The 25,002-nt window shown below is 41.7% G+C and overlaps 1 protein-coding gene across 1 annotated transcript in view; it reads left to right on the top strand.

The window, feature by feature from the left end:
• The first annotated feature begins 1,597 nt into the window (after positions 1–1,597).
• The window catches only part of ENPEP (glutamyl aminopeptidase), a 257,425-nt gene continuing 234,020 nt past the window's right edge, over positions 1,598–25,002 (top strand). Inside the window, exon 1 of the mRNA XM_069230243.1 lies at positions 1,598–2,516. Within this exon, the coding sequence (XP_069086344.1) occupies positions 1,855–2,516 (662 nt within the window). The 5' untranslated portion in view covers positions 1,598–1,854. The remainder of the gene's footprint in view (positions 2,517–25,002) is intronic.

Genomic DNA, 25,002 nt, shown 5'->3' with positions numbered 1-25,002 from the left:
TCGGCCTTAATACATGTGTACAAAATAAACATTCCATTTTCTCCCCAGCCCCATCCTCCAGTGCAGATGGCTCCCATCATGGAATGGGAGCATGACCTTGCCTCCGTATAGGCTAGCACCCATGACTCCGCCAGCATGCAACTGTTAATCTACTGTGCAGTCCAGGTCTTTAATGTTATGGTTCAGGGCTGGGGCCAGCCACGCCTGGCAGCAGAACCAGAAGTCAAGCTCCTCACTATGGCATGCTGGCCCACAGTCCACATCCAAGGTATCCAGTGGGAGCAACCACTGCATTGATGGTGTGCAGTGTGAAGGATTGGGGGAGACATCAGGACCCAGAAGATGATCATAAGGCAGAGCCACGGCTCATCAATCCTGGGCTGCAAGCAGCCAATACTGCGTGCCACTCCCCATAAGTCTCCACTCTTCTGGACCCTCCAGAGTGTCAGATGGGGTCAGATGTTGATGGCTTTGGGCAGCAGCCTGCCTTAACTGTCACCGCCATCTTGACCTGATTGGCCTCACCTCCAGGTTGAGAAAGGATTTTTTCACTGAACTGTATTGTAAACTTACAGGTTCATGTTTTATAAAGAAGATAGGGTCAAACCATCATTAATTAATAACCTTGTTTCTCACACATAATGTTACTAAGAAAGAGCTCATATGATCCTGCAATATTTACCTCATTCTATTTGTTTATGTCCTTCCTTTCACACGTTCAAAATTTCCTTCATGAGCCATTTTCTCTTACCTGAGCATAGCTAATGAGTACCAGTTTAACATGGTTGTCAAGGCCAAAAGCGCAGAAGGCACTCTCAGGTCTGCTGAACACTCTATGCTTCTGCCATGAATTGTCCCATTTTGTCTCTCCGTAGTCCCTGCACACCAACTGTACAGGTAGGTTGAGGTGTTTTCTGTAGTCCCACATATGCTGGGTTGCACACTCTTCATAGCAATCTGTTATGTGGGAAAGTGTTGGTACCTGTGTAGTGATATACAATTTTGGATTATGCTGCTTTGAATAAGGGCCACCTTTCCTTTAGCCAGTTTCGGTTTTTAACCATGTACATAAAAGCTTGTGTTTTATTTTTGTTAACACGAATGGCACACAATAATCAATAAATACAAATCACTGCTTTCTCAAGTGTTACGTACAGCCTGGTTGACAACAATCCTAAAAGGAAATCTATACAGTGCAATCATGTTGACATTTTGACTTTCTGTGTCGTAGGCCCTTCAAAATTACCTTAAACCCTAAGTTTGGCACTTGGTCAGCTAGCACCCTTTGCTGTGCGTGTTTACAAACCCGTTGCGTTGGAATAGACAGCTGGATCTTACCTAGTTAGTGAAATCCCCCACGAGCAAAACAATTTTCAAACTAAAATCACCATTCTCACTGACTTCTAACACATGGATCTTAGGAATACTGAAGTGCCAGGGTCCATCGAGATAAATCTATATGGTCTGTCAAGCGGTGCATGGCCCTGTTTTATGAGCTGCTGACACTGCTAGGCATGTGATCGTCCCTCACTTGTTGATTAACACAACACAGTTTTATATTTAACCATACCCAGAACGCAGGAGTAGAAGCGGAAGGTTCGGCGTTTATAAAGGGAGTGTGTTATCACTATTAGTCGTTCAGTCTCCCTTCGCATTCTTCAGGGATAACATTCCCCAGGGAACAGCAGCAGCTGCTTGCAAAATCACCAGCCTGCAGGGGAGGGAGAGAGAGAAACAGGGAGGAAAGTCTACCTATCCTCCATCTTCACATTGTGGCGGCGCTCGAGGAATCCCACAGAGTGAGACGTATCTGCACTTGGCAGAGAGGGCTTCTGCCTGCCCCCTCCACTGGTAATGGATGCACTGCAAATGTCAGATGTCACTAAGACTAAAAGATACTGCATCAGGGGCAAGCACGTGGCCATTATCTGCGCCGCAGTGGCAGCTGTGGGGCTAGCAGTAGGGCTAGGTGTGGGCCTCACGCGCCCGGAGCCCTGCCAAGAGTCCCCTGCTCCAGAAGCAACAGCAAGCCCCTCGAGCACCACCGCCACACCGAGCCTTGCTCCTTCGACGGGCCCTACAGAGGTCTTCTGCCCTGCCACTGAAAATCAGGCCGGGGACTGGAAAAATTTCCGGCTGCCCGATTACATTGAACCAATGCACTACAACCTGGAGCTGCACCCGATGATGGATGAGGAGAGCTACACCGGGAAGGTGCGCATCTGGCTGAAGCTCACGCGGCCCAGCTCGCACGTGTGGCTGCACCTGCGAGAGACGCGCCTCACCAAGGTGCCGGAGCTCACCCGTGACCAGGTCGGGTCCGGGGAGCAGGCCGTCGCCGTGTCCGGCTGCTTCCAGTACACTGAGCACGAGTACGTGGTGGTGGAAGCGGGCTCACAGCTGCAGCCCACGGGGGAACAAGAACACTACGTGCTCACGCTCGAGTTCGCGGGCCGGCTGAACGGGTCCCTCGTTGGTTTTTATAAGACGACTTACGTCGAGGATGGTGTAATCAAGTAAGTGTTATAAATGCATTTAAATCAGGTTTTTATGTATGGTTTCAGGAAAGTACACTAGGAGGATACATTAGGGGTCACTGTGTATTGGCGGTTAAAGCTTAAGGAAATGCATGATACATAGAATTATATCTGGGTAACAATGATTTACAGAGATGTTTTTCAAGGAGGGGCCCTGAGTGCCGTCAAATCAAATAGAGAGTGAAAAACTTCCCCGTAATACACTTTTTAAGTGTCACTTTTTCCAAGTATGCACCGATACCAACACACACCTGTAATAACCGGTGGTGAGTTAGGGTACACCAGGAAATTCACGAAAGAGCCAAGTCAGGAGTCTGAGTAGGCTTTAAGAGTCAAAACAGCAACAAAGCATTCTGCATATAAATGATAAAGCAAACGTCATAGAAAAAAGTTTAAAGACTCGTGCAATTAAAATAGGTTATTGAGTGCTCATGGTTCACTTAAATACATTACACCACCGTATTGACATCTGTTAAAATTAAATGATCTTAAACATCACCTCTTCCATACCTCTAATGCCTTGACATCACTGCCATAATGAAGCCAAGAGATATCAGTTTGTCATCTACAATGAAAATATTGCCAATATTGTTGTCTGTGATGCAACTTTTTTGTCTATTAAACCACATGATATTGAGTCTTTTATGTAGCCTAAATCCTAGGCTGAACTTTTCAAGGTGGTTTCAGATGTGATTTTAAGAGACGTGAAGAACAGTGAAATAATCAGATTTCAACAAGATCACACAATTCGGCCAAATAGGGAAGCTGGGGATTGAACCCAATTGTCCAGGCTGCTTATTCTGCACATCGGCCACTGCAGAATATTTAATGTTCTCCATCTGCTATCATACAAAAACAACGTTTTGTTTTTTCAATATTTCATGAATTGCAGTTCAATTGCAGACACACTTACATAATGAAAGCACCTTTTAGTATTTCTTGCATTCAGCTGTCATAGAACTGATGGTTTTTGTCTTTTTAAAACTACAAGTTGTAGTGTAATACTTGGGATGCTTGGCTCAGCTCTATTGTGATCTCTTCAGTTGATGTGGGACAAGGATAGAGCCCTTCTGCCCAAGCCATGCCAAGCATCTGCAGCCCCATCTGCGATACCAAAGTGCAGCTGGGGCTCAAAAAGCAGGTGTTATATTGCATTTTTTTTTACTTCATTCATGACTATCATCAAAAGCAACGTTTATTTTTATGCTTGGATAACACAAGAAAATAGAAACGTTAATTTCATTTTGTAACAATCATTGCTGAGTAAAATGTAGCAAAATAGCACACCTTTGCAAAGTTGTGCTAAGGTTACCTCAGTTCTAATTACAACAACTCGGTGCTATGGGGCCCACAAGGGATGATAAATCATTGTGTAAATGTCTGTACAATGCAACTCAACAGAAGTAGTTAATGTAATAGGGTCCGCTGACCATAAGAAATTAAGAAAACAAAGCAAGTAGGCCACAACGGTATTATCTAAAATCTAGCCATCAAAATGGAACAGTGGGTTGATGTGATATTAGCAAAGGATGACAAACAGAAACATTTTCTTCTATTCAGTGTGCCCAAGAATACTAGGTTCTGAACCAATGATCTGCAGCGCCACATAAATGGGTATTATTTTTCACTCTGGTTGCGCTCTTCCATTCTTGCATGTCCCTCTCCAAAGGCTAATTAATATAAAACAAATAAAACATGCAGATAATGTATTCACAGGTAGTGCATTCCATAGTGTGACATGAATATGCATAAGTTTTGTTATGTATTAACCATGGCTGCATTATACCCCATTACCGATGAAAACTGCGCCATTCATGCCTGGAATCATGTTGTCTGGTGCATAGCTATCAGTGGTGGAGCAGGTACAGTGGCACTGGGGCCAGAGGCCTAAGGGATTCACTGAACATAGTCAGGGAGTGCCTTTTCCTTGTGTGCACTGGTGCACATGCTGTTCTAGGTAGCTGCTGTTTGTTGTCCAGTGAAATACGGAGCTGATGCTCTTGAGGAGGCCTTTCACGCTCTCGATGTGTGACTGCATCATAGATACACCAGCTGCTAGTGACTGTGAAAAAGGGAAGTATTTAACTAAAGAGTGATTAACACCAAGCGGGCAATTGAAAATAACCCGTAGGTTGCTTTTGTCTATTACTTGTCTTTTACACACTGTAGTCATACATATGTGACCTTTTAAGTGACATCCATGTAGAGCCAGTAGTTTCTTTTCCAGTCAGAATAGTCATTTGGAGAATAAGGAACATCACCCTTATTGGCCAAAATTTTCTGCAAGTAAGTGGTTGGCCAGATGGGTTGTCCACTTCTTCCTCAGTGTTGTCTTACCTCACTGACCATTTGTAGATCCAGAAGAATGTATCTTCCTGCTCTGTTTCCAGAAAACCTTTCTATTCCTGGGCCACATGTGCAAAGAGTTTTTACATTCACAAATTCTCTGAATCTAAACACCAGTCGATTTGCTAATGCTAAAACGTCTTCTTATTTACTAAGCGAATATAGTGATTCAGATTTTTTTTCCGAATTTCTCACCTCTTTGTGGTGCAGTCAGTGTGGCTACTGATAGCTCTTTTCCCCTGTTCCAAAGTTCGTAATGTGGTGTGGCTGCAGAGGTAAATCATTTCCCTTATGTGCTTGCTACACCCCCTTAACATAGCACTGGCACTAGATGTGCACTACTATCTGATTTACAGAAGACACCTTGCGAGCATCTTAAGTCCCTACTATAATACCACGGTTCCCACAGAAGTACCACTGAAAACAGGTGCACACACATGTTGCATCCCGGGGTCATTGCATGTAATATACTCTTTCTTTACGTGTAAATGTACAAGGATCAGAGAGATATTTTGCAAGTCTGTGTTTTTTGTTTGCATTATAGCCATAAATGTGTCTCCTATCTGGTGTAATTTGACACTCACGTGAGAGGTGCAAAATAATGCAAAAATAATATTGATGCCACACTTATTTGCAAAGAACTTTAGACGTGAAGATGGCTGACTTTTAAGAGAACATTAACACCCTTCAATCCCTGACATGAATGAAGGGGTTTTAATAAGACCCTGCCTGATTACAAATTTCGTGCAAAAGGAAAGGTTGTGCTAAAAATTATCTCTTACCCTTGGCTATGGTGAAGTACAGGGAGAAAATATATTGACTATCGCTTTAGCAAGGTAATGCTCTTCTGAGATCAGCTGTTGAAACATCAGCCTTCCCACCCTCAAAGTTACCTTCACACACTAAAATAAAAAAGATTTCTCCCTCACTGCACATTTGTCATCAATGTTCAGTCTGAAGATTGTTCTGGTTCCTGCCACTGTCTTCCAATATCTTTCTTTTTGTTACTCCTATACTTGGAATTTGGGTCAGGCACTGTCAGGAACAGGGTCCTCCAAGAGAAGTTTTAAGGCACTCGATGCCCTGCTTGTCTCTTTGCCCTGATAAGTGCCTAAGCTGATGTAGCTTCACAATCCACCCACCTAAAACTAAATTAAACCCACATTTCATCAATTCAATTGAAGGCTTTACCTCGGATGAATACATCAGGGTCTCTAAAACAGGTATGTCCTAGGTAATTAAGGCCATGGCTTAAGCATGTAAACTACATTTATGCAGTTCCAGTAGTCTGACAGCCAACCAGTATTTTGGTTCCTCTGTGAGTTCCCTGTGGTATCCAGATATTTAACACACAACTGACACAAACACCAGCCACGACCATTAGCTTTGTCACTCATGATTTTGTTGCAAATAATTTATGTTAAAAATGGTTTAATTCTGAAATTATGAGACTATGAATTTAACATTACTGAGGCCTGTGGAAGAGGCAGTGGCCTTCAGAGTTTCTGACGGTCTCCAGTTATGTCTAACAAGACGTGCATGCCCTTTCGCTCTCCACATCGTGCCCACCTACATATTTCATAGGTCTCTTTCCTTTTCAGTACACTGTTTTCACTCTACTGAATGCTCTTCCTCGCATCTCCTTCACTTCACCAACCCCAAAACATGTTCAACGCACCCACTCACCTCTAAACACTCCTTATTTCCATAGTTTAACAACGTTGTTCGTCCTTAACACCCATTTGCACAAAATCACAGTTGCAATTGGAATACATGACCATTGCTCTTTGCTTTCAGCAGAGAGGTCATGGATGGGAACGACCATGAATTGTGAACGCCTTTTTGACCCACTGACAAGCACAGTGAGAAACTCGCAGTGCCTTCAGCCTGAGCGCCAGAGCGCTCAATCATATAATCAGTTATAAGCATCTAGAGGCGACTCATTCGAAAGAATTTACAAGAGTAATATGCTACTCGATAAAAAATAAAAAGTAACACCCTAGAAATAGCTAACAATCTCAGAGAGAGCAAAATTAAGTAAAACATGTGAAATATAAATAGGAACTAACCCGCGGACATTACCTAAGTAGCTGTTCAGTATTTGATCAGTGGTTTTGATTAGGCCATAGAGGGATTGATGGGGACCCGTTTCAATGTCCGTTTTAAATTACTACTGTGTCTGAGACCCGGAGGGACCTGGTCCACTTAAACCCCTAATTACATTCCACTGCCATTGCATTTAAAATATATAGCGTGCACTATTGTTATGTAACACATATAAGGTATTATGCTTGTTGTTTCGTGCAACCAGGATTATTTTATTGCAACAATGCCAAACCAAGACTACTTTTCCAGACCTTGTGTTTGAGCTTCGGAGATTAAAGAGTTCAAGTGATCTGTAAAAAGGCGGATCTGAAAGAAAACCTGGAATTAATGTAGATTTATTCAATAGCATTACATGTCTCTTTCTGTCTCACGTTTGTCTTTGACATATTTTTGTGGACTTCAGAAGCAACTGTAAGTACAAATTTGTCCCTTGCAAGTAAATTGCTGAGGTCTTGAAGTGTAATAAATTGGAAAAGAGAGGGATCAAAAGTTCAGTTAATGTTTAAAGATTGGTTGAACTGCGAAATCAGTTTCCAGATTTTATATGTATATTATGACCTCAGTTTAAGAGCACAGGCATCATTTCGAGTAGGTCAAGGATGATCTGTGTGTGTGTGTAGGTAGATACTACTCAATAACTAATGATTCTGCGATAATAAAATATTTCTGTCCGGAAATGACAATAAGTATGGCTGTTGAACCTCGACACTAGTGTGGCACAAATACAAAGTTCACACGGCAAAAAGCACATGGGTCAAGCAACCGAAAACACCTGCCACTATACTAGTGGGGGGCAACCTCACCACTCTGGCTTCAAATGTGGTTTAGATGGGTTACTTCCTCCAAAACACTAAATAAGCGTGTGGATTAACTGCGTCATACATCACGTATTTCCAAGGAAATTATGTAAAAATTCATTAGATTTCGATACTCATGCGAAAGACACGGAGGTGGGTGAATTTTCGCCCTAAGTTTAATCTGTTATATATGTGGTCAAATGGCACATTCTGACACATAATTTTTTGGAAAGAATTGTATAAAAATCGATACACTTTAGAGGCCTTTCTGTTAACTTGGTAAGCAATTTTCCGTGGCCTATTTTTACTGCTTTTATTTCTACCTTCTGCGTTCTTTCATTTCCCTCGTATTGCTTGGAGGTACATTAATAGTCATATCATGTACCCAAGACTCTGCATATAAAGAGAAGGTGAAATACACATTTTCAGCAAATCTCACAACCATAGGCTTTAGACTTGAGGGCACTCTCTAGATCTGGAGAGATTTTAAAGGCTCAGACAGTAGAGTTGCCATACATTTGATAGTGATTGTAGAGGGTCACACAGCAGACACTTTCCTTTCGTCACACTGATTCCATAGGTTTGGACTTAAGGCAGCAGATATATAATCTATATTGAAATACTTAAGAAAGGTAATGAAAGAAACTGCCAATTTAGATCATGGTCCGTATTCACTCAAGTCTTGAAATACTTGATATAACCACTAGAAATTGCACTCTAAGCAATAGCATTCAACTAGTCTGTGAGTAAAGTGGTTTATTATATGATGTTGTTGTGAAACCTCACTATGTAATAAACTCACAAAACCAGCTTGAGTCCAGTCAGACTTGTTTGTAAAATCTCAGCTCAACCCTACGTAGCTGTGGTTTGGAGCAGTCAGACTTTAACAAAGGAATACGTGCAAAACATTTAGAAGTACCATACATATATAAAAATAGACCTTATTTGTAGGAGTTTTTAGACACCAAAATGAACAAAATTCACTGGAAGGCTTCTTTAGCTTTTATGTTCCAGTAGCTGTATGGAGAAGACAGTCAAATGACTCTTGGAGTCACTCATCTGTTTGGGGCTTGGGTAAGACCTTTTCTCAAGAAGGGCACCACAAGCACAGCCCTCGCTTTCCCATCCCAGGAACAGCAGGTGGGAGCCAGTCTTTGCTGCAGCCTATTTTTGCCAGAGAACAGCAGATCAGTTGCATTATAAGATCTGGATGCTAGGGGTGCTACCTTTATGCTCAAGCTTTGTCCTCAGGAGATGTGGTGACTATTAGTCAATGGACTACTACATCCCCTTTGGCTTGATGATTACTTCCTGGTAACGGTGACATCTTGCTATACTGGAATGCAATATTCTTCCCACTCCCAAGATGGCAGAACCCTTTTCTTGGTGTTTGGTGCTTGGGAGCCCACCCTAGCGGTATGGCTACTTGAAGGCTACATGCCCACTGGAAAACTGGTTTGGCCACTGTTGACCTTCTCTGTCCCCAGCACCAATCTGTCTACCAGAATAAAAGAGCCACCTCTTTCATGTGTGTCTATCACTTGCTCATCAAATGTGGCATCCCTTTTGAAGCTTGACCTTTAGGCTCCAACCCTGTTTGCCCTTCGTGCCAGGCAGAAGTGCCACCTCTTCCAATGGTAGGCCTCTTGTTTCTCTTCCTGAGAGTTGTTCACAACTTTCTCTAGATGGGGAGAAGGCTGTCTTGTGGTTAATAACCATAAACATCACTGGAAGACTTTAGGCAAAGAGGGGCAACTTTCCAAAGTTACATTTGACTTGGGCATCAGTTTGGGTTTGACGTAACAATACTGTTGTTGCCTCGAAGGAAGCAACCTTAGCACTCCCATCCAGAAGTTATCACAGCTGAGTTGCCAGTGTGTAACCCTGTACTAGCCAATGGGCCTACTAGCCTTGCTACAGTAAAACAACAATTTAGATCTTCTACTATTAGAACATGTAGAAACACATGTTCCACTTTTTAAAATACAGCACCCTGCCTCAGGGCTTGATAAGACATTGCACAAAGGTGATGTCTCCTTCAGTTTAATTCTTGCTAAGTGTTTCTTCGCAGATGCCTCCTAGCACTTGAGGTGGGTTATTGCAGTGAGTACAGCCACATATGTCTGCCACCTTTGAGAGGGCCTTTATGGCACCCTTTGAGGGCTGGTGTGTTCCATTCCAAGAACACAAAGAGGAGCTGTGTTCATGGACAAACCTGGCCTATGGAAGTGTCTCAAGACTTCAGCTGACCATGGACTGAGAAACCATATAGTTTCAGAGAATCCTACTCGTTTCATTCCAAAGGGTACCTTGTCACCACACTAAATATGTACCACCTTTTGAATTGTACACATTTATGTATAAAAACATGCATTGCACTGTACTGGATTTTAGTTGCAAATGTAAAGTGCTTTATAAACCTAACAACGAGATGACAAGCATTTGTGGATGGTAAAATGCTACTCTATGGTAATGCTATGGATGAAAGAATGTGTGTCTGTTATTTGACCATTGTGATTAGTGATCTTATCATGTTTTGTCACTGCACCTATTCTTGGATCTGAAGCCGAAAGGTGTGAAAGATTGGATACTTAGATGCATGGGTATGGATGGATCCCTAGTGTGTGAGGGTAGGGTGTGCTATGTGGGACATGTTTTGATGTTCTGCATGTATTAACTTCCTCATACTATTCTGTAGCAGGTGTGTAACTGCAGACACATGGTTGGAGGGTAAAAGGAGGAGAAAAAGAGCAGTCATGCGTGCATGTAGATCAATACAATTTTTGTATTGATCTTAAACACAAACTGCACCAGATTCAATAAATTATAGTAAGTGCCTAGAGCTGAAGGATGATAGCTGTGTGGAATGCAATTTTGAGGCAACTGCATGCTCGTACATGCCCTGGAGTCTACATGGGAGAGGTTGAAGAATAATCCGTGATCCATAGGAATTTCCATTATGCACCTAGGAGTCAACACAGGAGCAGCATGGAGCAACCCATCTAAAGAAAATTATACAGCATCAATAGTAAATGCTCTGTTCGACAATTGTGAAGTGACAGAGAAGCAACCCATGGGAATGGGCATTACACAACAGCTATACCATTATTACTGATAGGGCCATATTGGAGTGAAAAAAATGACACTGTGTCATAAAACTAGCCATATTTTATACCTAAGGAGTCCACCCAGGTGTGACCCAAATGAGAAGGCATTTTAATGTAAGCTATAGTATGTCAGGAGTTCACCCAGACTTGTCAAGTAGAAACACAAGGAATCAAAAGACTAAATACAAACAGAGGTCTTTAGGGACCAACGAGGGGAGGTGATACCGCAGACCATTAGCAGGGTGGCATTAAGAAACTAAGAGAGAGGGTGTTGTGAGTCTAGTCAATAAATTCAGTTAGATTACAAAAGAAGTGAGGGATGGGCAGGGTCAAGGCTCAAGAAAATGATGATAGATTAGGTAAATGGGGCATGCATTCTGGTCCTGGTCCCTACTAGGCCCTAGTAGGTCCCACAAGCGAAAAACCAAATGAAGACGTGCGCTTTGGATGGAGATACTCGGTAACAATGTTAGCTGAAATCTAGTTATCCAATCAGAGAGGTACCCCACCAGAGGCTGCGGAGCTGTAAACTGCAGTTCAAGTTTCCAAAAGGGAAAAAGAAGGTTGGATGACAGAAACAAACCATTGCAACCAATGGGGGCAAATGTATTAGGTCAAACAAGAAAGTCCTATTTGAAGAGTGATCCCTAAACAAACCTTTAAACTGTAAATGGAATGGAAAAGGATTCTTAACCTTTTGACCTCTGTCTACCCCCAATGAATCATTAGTGGAATCCAGAGATCCTTACTCAGTCACTACTGGAACCAGGGAACCCTAGCCTAAACTATTTCTACAGTTTGAACATCAAAACAACACACAAAATTACTGAAACACATATACATCAAATACACAACTTACAAAATATTTTATGTAAGTGACAATAGAAAATCTACATATGCATTTTAATAGGAATATTAAAGCTTTTCTAAATTTGTTTTCTAATTCTAAAAGATGAAGCAAAATGCTGGACCATAGCATTGTACTTTGTTTTTTTGCTCCTGATGCATAGTAACCTTTGGTTGACACTTCAACTCAATACACCCATTGCCCATAATATATGTGCTTATGCTACTTCCAATACATATATATATATATATATATATATATATATATATATGGAGTAGACTCCCTGAGTAGTCATTGCAGACCACTTAGTTGGGGTTTGTGGACCACAGGTTAAGAAGCGTTACCATAATGCTGAACATGAGAGACATGTCAGGGACGTTCAGATTGGACTCTTGCCCTAATGGTGCTCCATTTCTGCATGTCTGATGATCAAATGGAGGTCACTTTTCAAGACACATTTACAAAAGCCCTTCAAGGCCATTCTTCTGGTTGTCTATACCATTTATTTCAGCTCTATCAACCATAACATTTCTTCAGCCTGCTGGCTATGCACCCAACCATATTTAAAATATTGAGTGCTAAACATTTTTGTATACTAAATTCTTCCTTTCTCAACTGCTTAACATCCTAATGTTCATGGAGGACCTGAAGGCACGCATGATCCAAACAACATATTGCCTGGATATGTTAGGTCAAGCTGGGTGGTTTAAATAGATTTTCTTTCATCACCTTTGAATCCACAAAGTGTGCCTGCATATATCCAGTTAGATATTTAGAACTGTCCGCTGTGTTTCATAATATCACAACGTGCATTATTTCAGGATTTAAAGTTTCATTTATTGAATGTACATGAATAGTGGGCTATGGCATAATTGAATTGCCTCCCAGATTTAAATCTCATCATTATTTGTGGAAACATATACTGGGGTTATGGTAACAACAATAAAGTTTTTTTATTGAAAATGACTTGATTGCAGTGGAAGAAGTTTTGGGCACCAATGTCTCACTAATGCCAGTTCAGTTCTCTTGGAGTTCTTGCATGAGAAAACATGTTTTTAGAATCATATCACAGAGAATGTTATATTGTGGTTCAGTAAGTGAGAGCACCGACCCTCCAGGCAAAGAGGCAGTGGAGGGTCCGAAGAGCTGTGTGCTGCTGCCAGGTGCACAAGATAAAGAAGAAGCCCCCATAAATGAGGAATGTGGTTATGACTTTCAGTGGCCTGGGTTTGAGGTGGTTGCTGGCGGCTGGGAACATTCTAACCTGAGCTGGAATGATCCCATGTAGAGTTTGCTAACGGTGTTAAAGCTGAACTAAGGAATGCAGAAAAAGTAGTACAGGAATATAGGAATATATCTCACAGGAGGAAGCATCAGTGATGGAATTTGTTCATAGTGACTGTGTTCACTTGTGGGACAAAGGGCATTTTGTAGATGACGAGAATGGCAAGGTTGTGAACTTTAAGGACTGGAACTGGAGTTAGATGAAATCAGTCCAAGTGAAAGCAAGAGATGAAAGATCTACAGGGCCCATGCACAAGATCCTGTTAACTATTGTGCAAAAGTCAGTTTTTTTGTATTTACTTCCAGACTTGTTTCAGCAAGTTCGATACCTGGTAAGGTTGAAAAATCGCTCCTACGGCTTGAGATGGGTTTGGGTGTCATCAGCATATATAAGTGGTATCTAATGTTGTATGCTTCACAATTTGGGGATGGAGTATTTCTATTAGCCATTGATGATTATCAGCAAAAGGGATGATAATTGAAATATTTCACAGGTTATGGCAGTGGTTGATGATGGAATGAATCAATTCTTGATTTGGTGAATAATGGAAATATGAAGAGGCTGGAAGTGTGATCACATACTGAAGAGAACATTGCCAGGCCGTTGAATAGGGAGCTTGTGTCTATAATGTTAAAAGCCACTGACCAATCCAGTGCAATCAGAGGAGATATTTAAACTTGACCATGGGTGGCATATCACTGTTTGGTGATGCTGAATATCATGATTTTTGCCCAACGTGTATGTAGGAAACTGACTTCCAGTCACAAAATATGTGATTAGATGCCAGATTGGAAAATAGTTGAGTTCAAATGCCTTGCAATACATGGAAGATGGAATGTTACAATGTTTGCTCGAAGGGAACCAATATTGTTGCTGAGAAAAGCGTTATGCAATTGCAAATATCACTATATGTTACTGACAATGAAGTAGCTACCTAAGGGGCACCATTTTTCTGTATACCTAGAAGGTTGCATGTCAGAATATCAATTGCAAAATGATCAACTAACATAAATATTGTGGCCTAAATATTGTTACCAGAAATCATTCCATAAGGTGTATTATTTCTATTATTAACTGCAACGGGTAAATATTTTTGTCAACAATTTTTAGGACACAATATTTTGTCAGATTACAGGTAAAGCACAGTATTCCAGTAGTATAACATCTGGACAGTACAAAAGTAAAGTTTTTAGCATCTGTGATCCATGTCGACACTTTTTGCCCTGATCTTGATTGCTTTGCAGCCATGGCATTTTCATTTGCATTCAATCAGGTTTTTAGAGACTACAATTTATTTGATCGTAGTACTACTATGTCCTAAGTTGCATCTCAAGCGATATTATTTTGGGATCTGGAGAATTGGCATGATGGTGTCAATGTATAGTTCTGTTCAGTTTACAATGGGTATGAAATGGGACCATCCCTCCTGGAGCTAATAGGAGGAGATGTGACCTAATGGCCATTAGTGACAACTTTGGAGCTGAGGAACCTTGTTCAAGTCTTTGTGTCAGCTTAACTACCTGTGATTCTGAGCAAATCATTTAAATTGCCCATGCCTCAAATAAACAAATTAATACATAAAACGCATCTGACCTTTGTAATGTAATGCTCATGTAATGTGCTCCAGTGCCCATGGGCTGAGTTCATGCTTTATAAAACTGCAAAAAAAATTCACTCCTTCTCCTTCACTGAAAAAGGTGGTGGGGACATGTACCATGAAGGTACTGATCACTGTTAAACCCAGTGGGACTTCACCTGGATCATTTGAAGGCAGTCAAATGACACAATAGGCTCCTGGACTGGAGAGAGTGTTTTTGTGTTATAGTTTAATGTGTGGCATCAGGAGCGAGCTGAAAGCATGCTGCTGTGGGCAGAGTGCAGGACTTTAATCGTGTTGTGCTACATGGACCTCACCTGAAAGGACAGGTGATATGCTTCACTTCAAAGATGTATGACATTAACTGTACCTGTTTTCACTGGATTGTTTTAGAATGACTAGGAGGGTATGATTGCTGCCATTTGGTGGGATATACTGCTTTGTTCCTCTGTCACATGTGCCTGTAATGTCATGGGCCAGGGCACATAATCGCTGTAGCAAATGGGCTCCGTCCATTTAATCTCCCTGGATTTTTTGCATTTGACTGCACATTTTTGGACTTTTGCTGTGAGAGAGCCTCATTTCATCTAGCCAGCTGCAGTTAGCTGCCCTGACAAACAGTGCTCATTGAGGCAGTTTTACTTTATTAACGTTCAAAATGTCTACAAAGAGGTGTGGTACCTGAGTCTCGCTTATGGGAAATTCATGGCAAATGGACCTATGGGTGTTAACCCCCAGTGTCTACCTTTTAAGATAGGATCACTGCTGCACAGCTAGTATAAGAGGCTTTGGCTGGTTACATGTGAACTTGGAAGCACATGTGTGCAAATGTGTGCTAGCTGCTCGTGTGAGACCATAGGTTGCTTGTTTCAGAAGGGCATTCATAGTGTAGGTCTGTAGTGTTTACTGAAGCTCTGTGGTGCTTAAACTATAATTACACCTTATGGGCAGAATCAGTTTTGCACTAGCATATGCTTACATTGTCTAGCAAGGTATCCACCCAGTGGTAAACAAACACCCTGAGTGTAGATTTACCATCCCTAACATCATATCTACACTCCTTATGATGCTTTAAAAATTGTCATATTTCCGTGCCTCAGCTCAAATCAGATTCCACTTTGACCCCCCTTCTGAACCCAGTTAATTACTTTGCTCTCCAGCAGGTGGATCAACCCAGGACAGCCCAATCCCATAGAAACAAAGGAAGAGGGTAGACTTCTCCTTTGCAGTTTTGGTATAAAGGGATTAAGCAGCGATTCAGGTATGTGCAGAGTTGAGGTTCACAGGGAAGATCTTTCCAATGACAAATTAAAGTGATCATATTGGAAGGTCAGAGATTGTTGTGCAGGAGGATTGGGGCAGGGGTTGAGTGATGAGGTAGCACCCGGTAGAACCGAGGGGTGCATGGCCTCTAGAGCTTTCCATCCCCACTTAAAAGCCCCTGCACAGATAAGAAGACACTAGAACGACAACAGCGAAAGAATGCCTTGATGGAAGGAAAAGCCATCTGATTCCATGATATAATTGAGAGACACATTCTACTAGTGGGGGTGCAAGAATTCAACCCCACAACTAGAATGGGTCTCTCATGGATAGTAATGATGGCCCTCTTTTACCCCTTGTGAAACAGTTGTAGGAAAGAACCTGCTCCTCCCCTTGGACTTCTGTGAACTAGCACTTTTCTCTGATAACCTACAGGTGCCCTGAAAGTAGCTAGGAGGCTGTGTGACCTGGGGAGTGCTGCAGGGAGGGTTCTTTTGGATGGCTACAGAGGGGCTGAGAAAGATGACACCCAACACAGGTTGGAGGAGTAGGAGCCCAAGCGCAGGACAGTTCTGGCGTAGAGTTCCGTAAAATCCAGCTCCCAAGCAAAAGCACGCCTTGGAGGCTAGAAGCTGTGAGGAAAAGGGTCCTGGTGGGCAGGACTAGCCACCAGTAGCAAAAAGAGCCAAAAACATCAAAAGTGGCCCAACAGGGTCAGAGCAACTGCCTCCCATGGGAGGACTGAACAGAAAACAGGGTGTGTGGTGCTTTGCTGGAGTCACTGTAGTCCTTGAAATACAACCCTGGGTGGGCTAAGGTTTGAAGTCAGAGTAATTTTGAGGCACTTTGCTGTAGTCAGTGTAGTCCCTTGAATACCACTCCAGGTGGGCTAGGGTTCGAAGGTCAGGGTAATTTCAATCATTAAATGTTGATGGGGAGGAAGTGTATTAAGGACCCCTGCTCTGAGCTTATTTATGCCTCCGATGCCCTACATATCTCTGGGGACTGATACACAAACAGTTTGTTCCAGGGACCCCCAATCCCTGGTACCAAAAAGTAACAAGAGCAGGTGTGTTGTCTGCTCCTGTGCCCATATCTGAGGGGATGGGGCACACCAGCCTCCCTCTTCTCTGTCTGAAACCAGCGTGGGCAGGAAGAGGCACCTGTCTGACTGAGGGAGTCAAATGAAGAGCGGCTTCTGCTGGAGTGGAAGAAAAATTTTGCCATCACTCACACGCTGCAAAGAAGTGCACAGGGAGCTGGCTAGGGCTTCGGAGTCATTAGTCCCCCCTCCCACACATCTTCCAACAAGGAGAAATTATTGTGGCTGTCCTGGGTGGTACCTGGGCACCTATAATTCGCAACACTCAAGAATGGTGGCTGAAAACTCTACTGAAATAATCATTTTAGGAATGAACCATGGCAAGTGGCAAAGCTCCTCATTATTTTTTCAAGCTCAGTGCACAGAAGCCCCCCATAAGCCCAAGTACTGGCTGGGATAATTTGCATATGGTGATTTTTTTGTAGTGACCTGCGAAGCGTAGGGGCCTCATCAACTCTTTTAGCGAGTGTTCTAGGGACAACCTTCCTCAAGCCCCCTGTCCAGAAATGGTCATTAAACAAAATCACCCTAAGTCTCCGGCAGCATGGTGATTATGACACAAGGGGAGGGGCTTTATTGCACTCCTGGAGTTAGAACCCTTGTTCTTGCGCTCTAGAGTGCAAGAATGCTTGTTGAATGGTCTTACGGTTGCAGTAACTGCCTCATTAAAAGAAATGAAATCCATTTCAATAATGTTTTCAAGTGCAAAGACTAAATTAAATGAGTAGGCCTTATCATAAGTGTAACATTTACAAAATCATAAATGTATTATAGTCCAGACAACACAACCTTACTATGACTTATTTTACCATGTTCCAAAACAATTTACAAATGAAATGCAATTTTCCTTTTACAAACAAAAGAAATAACCCTTGTCTCTGTTACAATTTGGAATATTTCTTTCACAGCCAGTGTTGACCAACCTTACACTGCTGTGTGATAGGGTTCCAGAAAAGAGCATATACATGGATCAATCAATTAAACAGTTACTTCCTATATATTGTACTTGTATTTGAATTTAGCAATATAATATTTGGGCTAAAAAATATGATTTTTTGCTAGGCTGACCACCTGGCAATAAGGCAAAATCTGGACAGTGACAGTAAACATTCATGACAAAGGGTCAAAATTCAGGACAAACAATTCAGGACAAGAGGTAATTTTTAGGGGCTCATCTGAGGACGATGGACGTTATAAAATAGACAGTTGATAGAAGTCAAAATAGGTTTATGTTCTTTAGTTGTTTAACAAATTGGGGTACTGAGCAAACATTCACTGGACTTATTCATCAGTGAAAAAAATAGCAACTATATACACCCCAAGCAGAATTTGACAGCTGACCATGAACGATAGTGCCAGAAGCAGCACTGGGCTATTGAACATAGACTTAGAGTTCACAGGCTGTTGCACTACTAGAGAGTGTGAAACAGAGAGAACATATAGTCATAGAGTACATGAGAAAGATACATACAGAAATGGAGAGATAGAATGTTGGAGCAATGAGAGTGAACAGTGGGAGAGGTAGAAAGGAAATGAGGGCTGGCCTGCTGAGAGAAAGAAAAGATGATGAAAGAGGGAAAATAATAAGCTGGGGCAGAGAAAGGAGAGACGAAGAGATACAGAAATATAATAGTTATAGAAGAAACAAGCCTTCTCTCCATTGTGCCAGTTACATAAAAAAAAAAAAAATGTATGCCATGATGTAACCAGCATGTTTAAAAATTTCTGAGGAATCTGCCCTTATACTGTGTGAAGGAAATTTGGCTTACCTTTGATTGTCTTTATTGTCGCCTTTTTTGCTTGCTACTTATTCAATGTCCTTCCTTATCCCAGCTTGTCCATCTTGTCTCTGTCCCTCCCTTGGAGCATAGCCTGCTTACCATCTCTCTCATTAGCTAGCTTCTATTTAACCACTTATCACTTCTAAGAAACCTTTTTTTCCTTTTGGGTTAAGCACTCCATAAGAGTGCATGTTTTTCCAGTCCCTTCTTCTCACCTATGTGTGCTTGCCCCAATTTTGCACCCCTGTGCTGTATTTCTATTTTCTGTACTTCTCACCCACCCTCCTTGCACTCAGTGATGTTCTCACCCTTGTGTGCTTCTCCACCCCTGTTTGTGATGCTGTCACTTTGGGGTATTTCTTGCTTTCTTAAATGCTTCTCCCCCCTGCGTTATTCTCTACCCCATCGCCCTGTGCTGTGTTTTTTACTCCTTGTATGCTTCTTCCTCGGCTCTAAGTGTTGTTCACTCCTGTGTTTGATGCTTCCTCACCCCAATTCTCTCCTCTGTATCGCCAACCACCTGCAATTCTTTATAGGCACCCCCCCATAAAAAGTGTCCCACATTAACAGATTGTAACCTTTTATAAATCATTACTTGGTTAGTAACAGGTAATTAGTTTGGGAGAGCACTGTGGTAAATAAATTATTTTATAACCCGTAGGCCAGTAACATAGGATAATACTGAACACTCCCTTTTCCACTGCTTCTCACTTGCTGGTCTACTGACACTCATTTGCGGGGCCATGAATCTCACTCTGGCTGTGATCACTGTCAAATCCTTGTGTCCTCCCTCTGTTCTTAGGTCATAAAGCTCCTGTTCGTTCATGGGGGATCCCCACTGTTCACTGACCTACAGGTCCCAGAAGGTGATGTTCACCCTTAGGACTGAATTCTGTTTAGTTTGAAAGACCTAAGACAGTGAGGTTTTTGTTCATCATGAGTTGGTCCTAAAGCTACCCACTCATCCTCAGGAGCCTAACTTCACAGTCACTTACTTGTCCACAAACTCCATGCTGACACCATTTACTCAAAGCCTCTACATAGTCTCCAGGTTTACCTTTATTCACTTCCCAGGTTTTGACTGAAATGCCACTTCACTGCATAAAAATACCTTCTGCTCATCCTCAGGTACAGCAGTGCTGTGTAGCCGCAGGATAGTTGCCCTGTCTGAAAGGGCTGTGAGATCCGCTAGGTTCTGGCATCAGTCCCTTATAGCTGGCTGCATGTAGTTGGAAGCTTCCAAACGCTCCTTTTCACGTCAATGCAGTTGCTGAAAGTGACCAAGAGTGAGATTGGTCATCTTTTCATTTAGAGGTCTGCAACAAACTGCACAAAACCTTCTAATTACAGTCTGATATACTAGAACGTTTACCCAGCACAGTTGAATTACATCACATTATTGAGTAAACACGCAAAATCCCTGAATGATTGAATTGTCTGTTGCATATGTTTTAGTGCACATTTTAGGTCAGAGTTTGGACTGTGGCAGGGTCAACTCATCCTTTCAAGACATAAAATTCTTAACCTTAAAGAGAGAACTGCCAATTAATATATGTGACACCTCTAGTTGCTCCCAAAAGTGAAACTTAATTAAACCACATGTCCATGCATGCAATGATCCAGTGGCATATCACAAAATAACAGGGCCACACCCTTGCAGAATATGGTGAGGGACCCTAACCCTCCCATATCCCACAGATATTCATAGACCTCTGTTTGAAAAGGGGCCCTCTGAAGGAAGGTGCCTCCCACAACACACAGTAACTGAATGGCTCTGCATGACACCACTGTAATGCTCTTAGTTGACTAAAAGATTGACAGAATGTAACCAGCGTGGCATGGAGACAAACTAGCAGCTATGAAAGAGAGTGAAACCTGGTGGGCCTTCTTGTCATCCCTCTTTCTTTACCTCCATCATCCATATCAATCAGTGTCTCCTGGCAGCACTCTACTGTAAGATTGTTTTCAGTTATCAATGTGAGTTGTCTCAAGAATGAGGCTGATAAGTCTGGTCTTGCTAGCTTAAAAGAGCTCTTCTAGCACACACTTCTGTCAATCCTGATTGGTGTTACTTTAAAAAAAAAAAGTAACAATACAATGCATAACACTGCCTTGCATTACATTCTGTCAGGTAAGCATTACATGGGTGGTGCATAGGTGTTCTCGTCCATCCACCCATGTATTTTGATGTAAACCCATATTTACAAAGACTCGTCAAGATGGGTGGATGCCAAAATGGTGTGCCTATCTGAAGCTGGTGTAAAGAGGAGAAAAATCATAATTTTTCCTCATGTCTTCCTCTTTGCATGTGTGCTGCATTTTGCAGCAAATGTGCAAAGAAGAAATTGCCTCATAGGATAATTTTCTCTTCCTGCTCAAAAAACTTACCTGACCATAATGTTTGGGCACTAGGCAGCCGCAAGTGCACCAGTGCTAGGAGAGAGCATAACTGCACCATATTTCAAAAATATGGAGCTGTTGGGCTTTTTCCATTTCAAACAATGCAGCAACTTCACTCGCTCGCTGTGTTACTTGAAGTATTAGTAAATATGCTCCTCAATGATTTGGCACAGGTGTCCAGAAATACATTTTGCCCTGGACATTGTACAGCATTCTGTTGCCTTTTGACTAGGGTCATGCTGTAGAAACAAGGGTCGTGCTATAGAAACAAGGATCATACTATAGAAATAACATTTACATACAGATAGACAATTACTAAGTGTTAAGAAAAAGCTGCTTTTCAAATAATGAGGAAAAAATCCATCCACGGCTCCAGCACAAGATATTTGTCGGGCAGGTTACAGCATGGCACAAAAATGTTTTGGTATTAGTGCCCACTTGACGTGTTATGTTAGGCATTCCTAATTGTCCTTTTCTTTCTCCATCAACTAGAAATAAAAATTGTACAGAAACAGGGATTACAATAAAATGAAATGCTTCCTTTCATAGGCTTTGCCTTCCCACCAGTCTGCCCCACAATCAGCTCCTGAAGTGCTTTTACCTTACAGCCTGAGGCACTGAACAGACTGCAGGAATGATAGCAACACCCCTGGAAGGGTCAGCTTTAGTGCTGGTTGCACCTGGTGCGAAACTCTTTGTTAGCAGGCCCCCCAAACGACCTCTTTCTCCTCAGTACCACCATTCAACACTTCCCCTCATCTCTCCATAGACCCTCTCTCGTGTGTATTTAATTTCTTTTATAGTGTCACTTATCCTAATGTAAGGTATCAAGAGCACTTTAAATCACACACATTATTCAGAGACAATGGCTCATATAAATGTGTAAATCAATGTATAAGAACTGTTACTTAAGACAATGATGTATGCAAGGTGTAGTAATTCCATTCCATTCATACTGGTAAGAATTATATGTAGGGTGACTGGAATTATGTAGAAGGGGAGCACCAATTTATGTGGCAGCGCTGACTAAATTATGCTTCAAAAGGCAAATAATGCAGCATAATGCTGCACACCTTTGGATACTATTACTTCATTCTTTTTTTAATTTTAATACATGGTAATACTGTCTGGACAAAGATTGCACTTTATTAGTAACCTTTTTAAAAGGCCTCCCACCGCGCTTGAACACAAGTCACCACTTTTTTTTAGTAACTTTTGATCCATTTACTTCTTTGATCTGCCTGTTACACATTGTGCTTTGCAAGATACACTTTAACCCTCTGCTCTACTTTATGATGAGTCAAAACGGGGATTAGGCAAAACTCAGATATCTCTTCAATAGATATATTAATCATCAGAGATAAAATGACATTTTTTATGATGACTTGAAAATCACAGGCAGGCAAACAACTCAGAAGTGTTTGCATTTAGCACTGTTGGATATTTCAAAACGAAGCGCACTGGAACCTTCCCTTAAGCATGGCTCCTGCTTCACGGGCACTGACCCCTTGACAAGAGCAGAGTGACATGCCCTAGCCAGATGAAGGAGCAGACGCACCACACACTGTAACTGCAGCATGACCCATTGTCATTCTGTATGTGATAATTGGCGACAGACAGGATGACAAAGGGACTGGTCTTTGCGAGGTCGGGCAGGGGCTGCTGAAACCTCTTCAGTTCAAAGACGTGCGAACTGGCCCCCAACAATGAGTGCTTTAAAACTCTTTACGCTTCTTGCAGGGGGGGTGGCACAGATTGCTGCCATCCCCAGAATTACGGACCAAGGGCGTCCGTAAAAGCAATTATGACAGTCAACGGATTAGACACCAAAATAACAGACGGTCTAAGAAATTTACGGACGGGTGGTCACCCTATTTTTTGCTTTGGTTGCTAAAATCGCATCTACAATAAATAATTACAATAGAACAACATTATTTGGAATGTCAGTTTTAAAGTTTGTAATTTTAATACGTTTATATTGATTTAGTTTTATGGTAATTATGTATTCCACATTGATTTGAACAATCAAAACTCTAAAATGTTTTGATTATTGTACATAATACATGTTGTTTGAAGAGCCTGTAAACAACATTAAACACATATAAATAAATACATGCATACGTTTAACAGTATAAAACGCTACGAATAATAACATCTTGATTTTAAAGGTTACAATTACTTAAGTGATTCTGGTTCATAAACATATTTAAAACTGAAATGTATTCTTAATACACCAAAAGACAAAAACCCCGATAGATCAATGGTTATGGCCAAGGAAAGTACCCTTTGTTGTAGTACAGTCTACATGCCTTGAGAGTATGTGATCCATAAACTCAACGTATTTAGTAGCGCCAATCCATGACGCCAGCTGGGCGCCATATTTATGGAATGGCGCTAGCCGGCGCTAGGGCCCTGTTAGTGTCCTTGTAAACGATGCTAACAGGGCCGGGGACACGTAGAAGGAACTGGGTCTTATGCGCCAAATTATGGCGCTACACTGTTTACATGTAAAAGAATTGCCTCTAAGCAGTGTACCACCATTTTCTGTTGCACAAGCCCCATGGACATGGCTCCTGTCTTAGCAAAGACAAGAGCCATGCCCACCACCTCAATGGCCATGCCCAGGGGACAAATGGCCATTGGGCCAGCGCTGTACCGGGGTCCCCAAGTCAGGGCCCCCAAGCAGTGTTGGAAAAATAAAAATACTCACCTGGACATACCTGATTTAGGTGCTTATGAGGGGGTTTGAGCCCAGCGACTGGGAATCATAGGAAGGTTGTGTGATCATCAATGTTTCTGGTATAATCAGGGAATTTGCTCCAGAACTGTTGTCAAAAAGGAAAAGATAAGCAACTAGTTTTGACATGCCAGACTGAGAGAATAATCAGGGGATTTTGCTGGTAGGAACACAGCCTATGATTAGGTCTCCCCTTTGATAAATGTGTACAATATGTTCTGCGAAGCACATGAGGTTCTTTAAAGGCAATGCAGCATGACTCTGGAGGCAACAAGAGTGATCTGAGAGCTTATGCAATTAACTCTCTGTGTGCTAACACATCTTTGTGAGGAATGCATCATTATGAATGGACGAGCCATGACCAGTCTGAGTTTAGTTTGGCTGAGACAGGAGGACGAGTCAATGACATTGACAAGGTTGAATTTGCAAAGATAGCACAAATATCTGAAAAACTATGTTAGTCTGAAAAATTCAAATATGACTTTTAGAGACACAGGTCTCAAGCACATACTTCATGGCTCTCAAATTATGGAAGTGTTGTACATGGTTCATGCTGCAGCTGACAACCATTGGCCAAAGTGGTGAAAAACATCCCTGTAATTCTCTTTTTACCAGTCTATAACTTATGCAATTGCAAGCGCGCCTGGTCCTTAGTAAGTAAACTTACAAGGGGATGCGTATAGGCCAATGATCCTTTTGGATCTCATGGAGTATCCTAGCTATGTAGTAATCAATGAACATCAATTATCAATGTAATCAATCAACTATCACTAAGAGAATCATTAAGCATGAGACAATATATCTACATTTAATGAATAACCACAACTCAATTATACGTTTTATCAATTTTATTTCCCTATTAGTTATCAGGTTAGATCAAACTTTATTCAATTAACTCAGAATTATTTCATTAATGACCACCAATAACATAATCTAATCAAAACTTGATAAAACATATGTTCGAATGCTTCAGCATAACCCAACAAGGGTAAGTATATCAGCATTAATAGCAGAGTTCAGCAATCAGGCTGTCAATCATTTGTCACTGTCAATGTCACTCAAAGGACCCTTACCTAACCCAGATTAGAAGTTAGCAT

The sequence above is a fragment of the Pleurodeles waltl genome, chromosome 1_1 (assembly GCF_031143425.1).
Source record: "Pleurodeles waltl isolate 20211129_DDA chromosome 1_1, aPleWal1.hap1.20221129, whole genome shotgun sequence".
Lineage (NCBI taxonomy): Eukaryota > Metazoa > Chordata > Amphibia > Caudata > Salamandridae > Pleurodeles > Pleurodeles waltl.
Note: the sequence above shows the minus strand (reverse complement) of the source record. Positions and strands in the feature narration are given on the sequence as shown.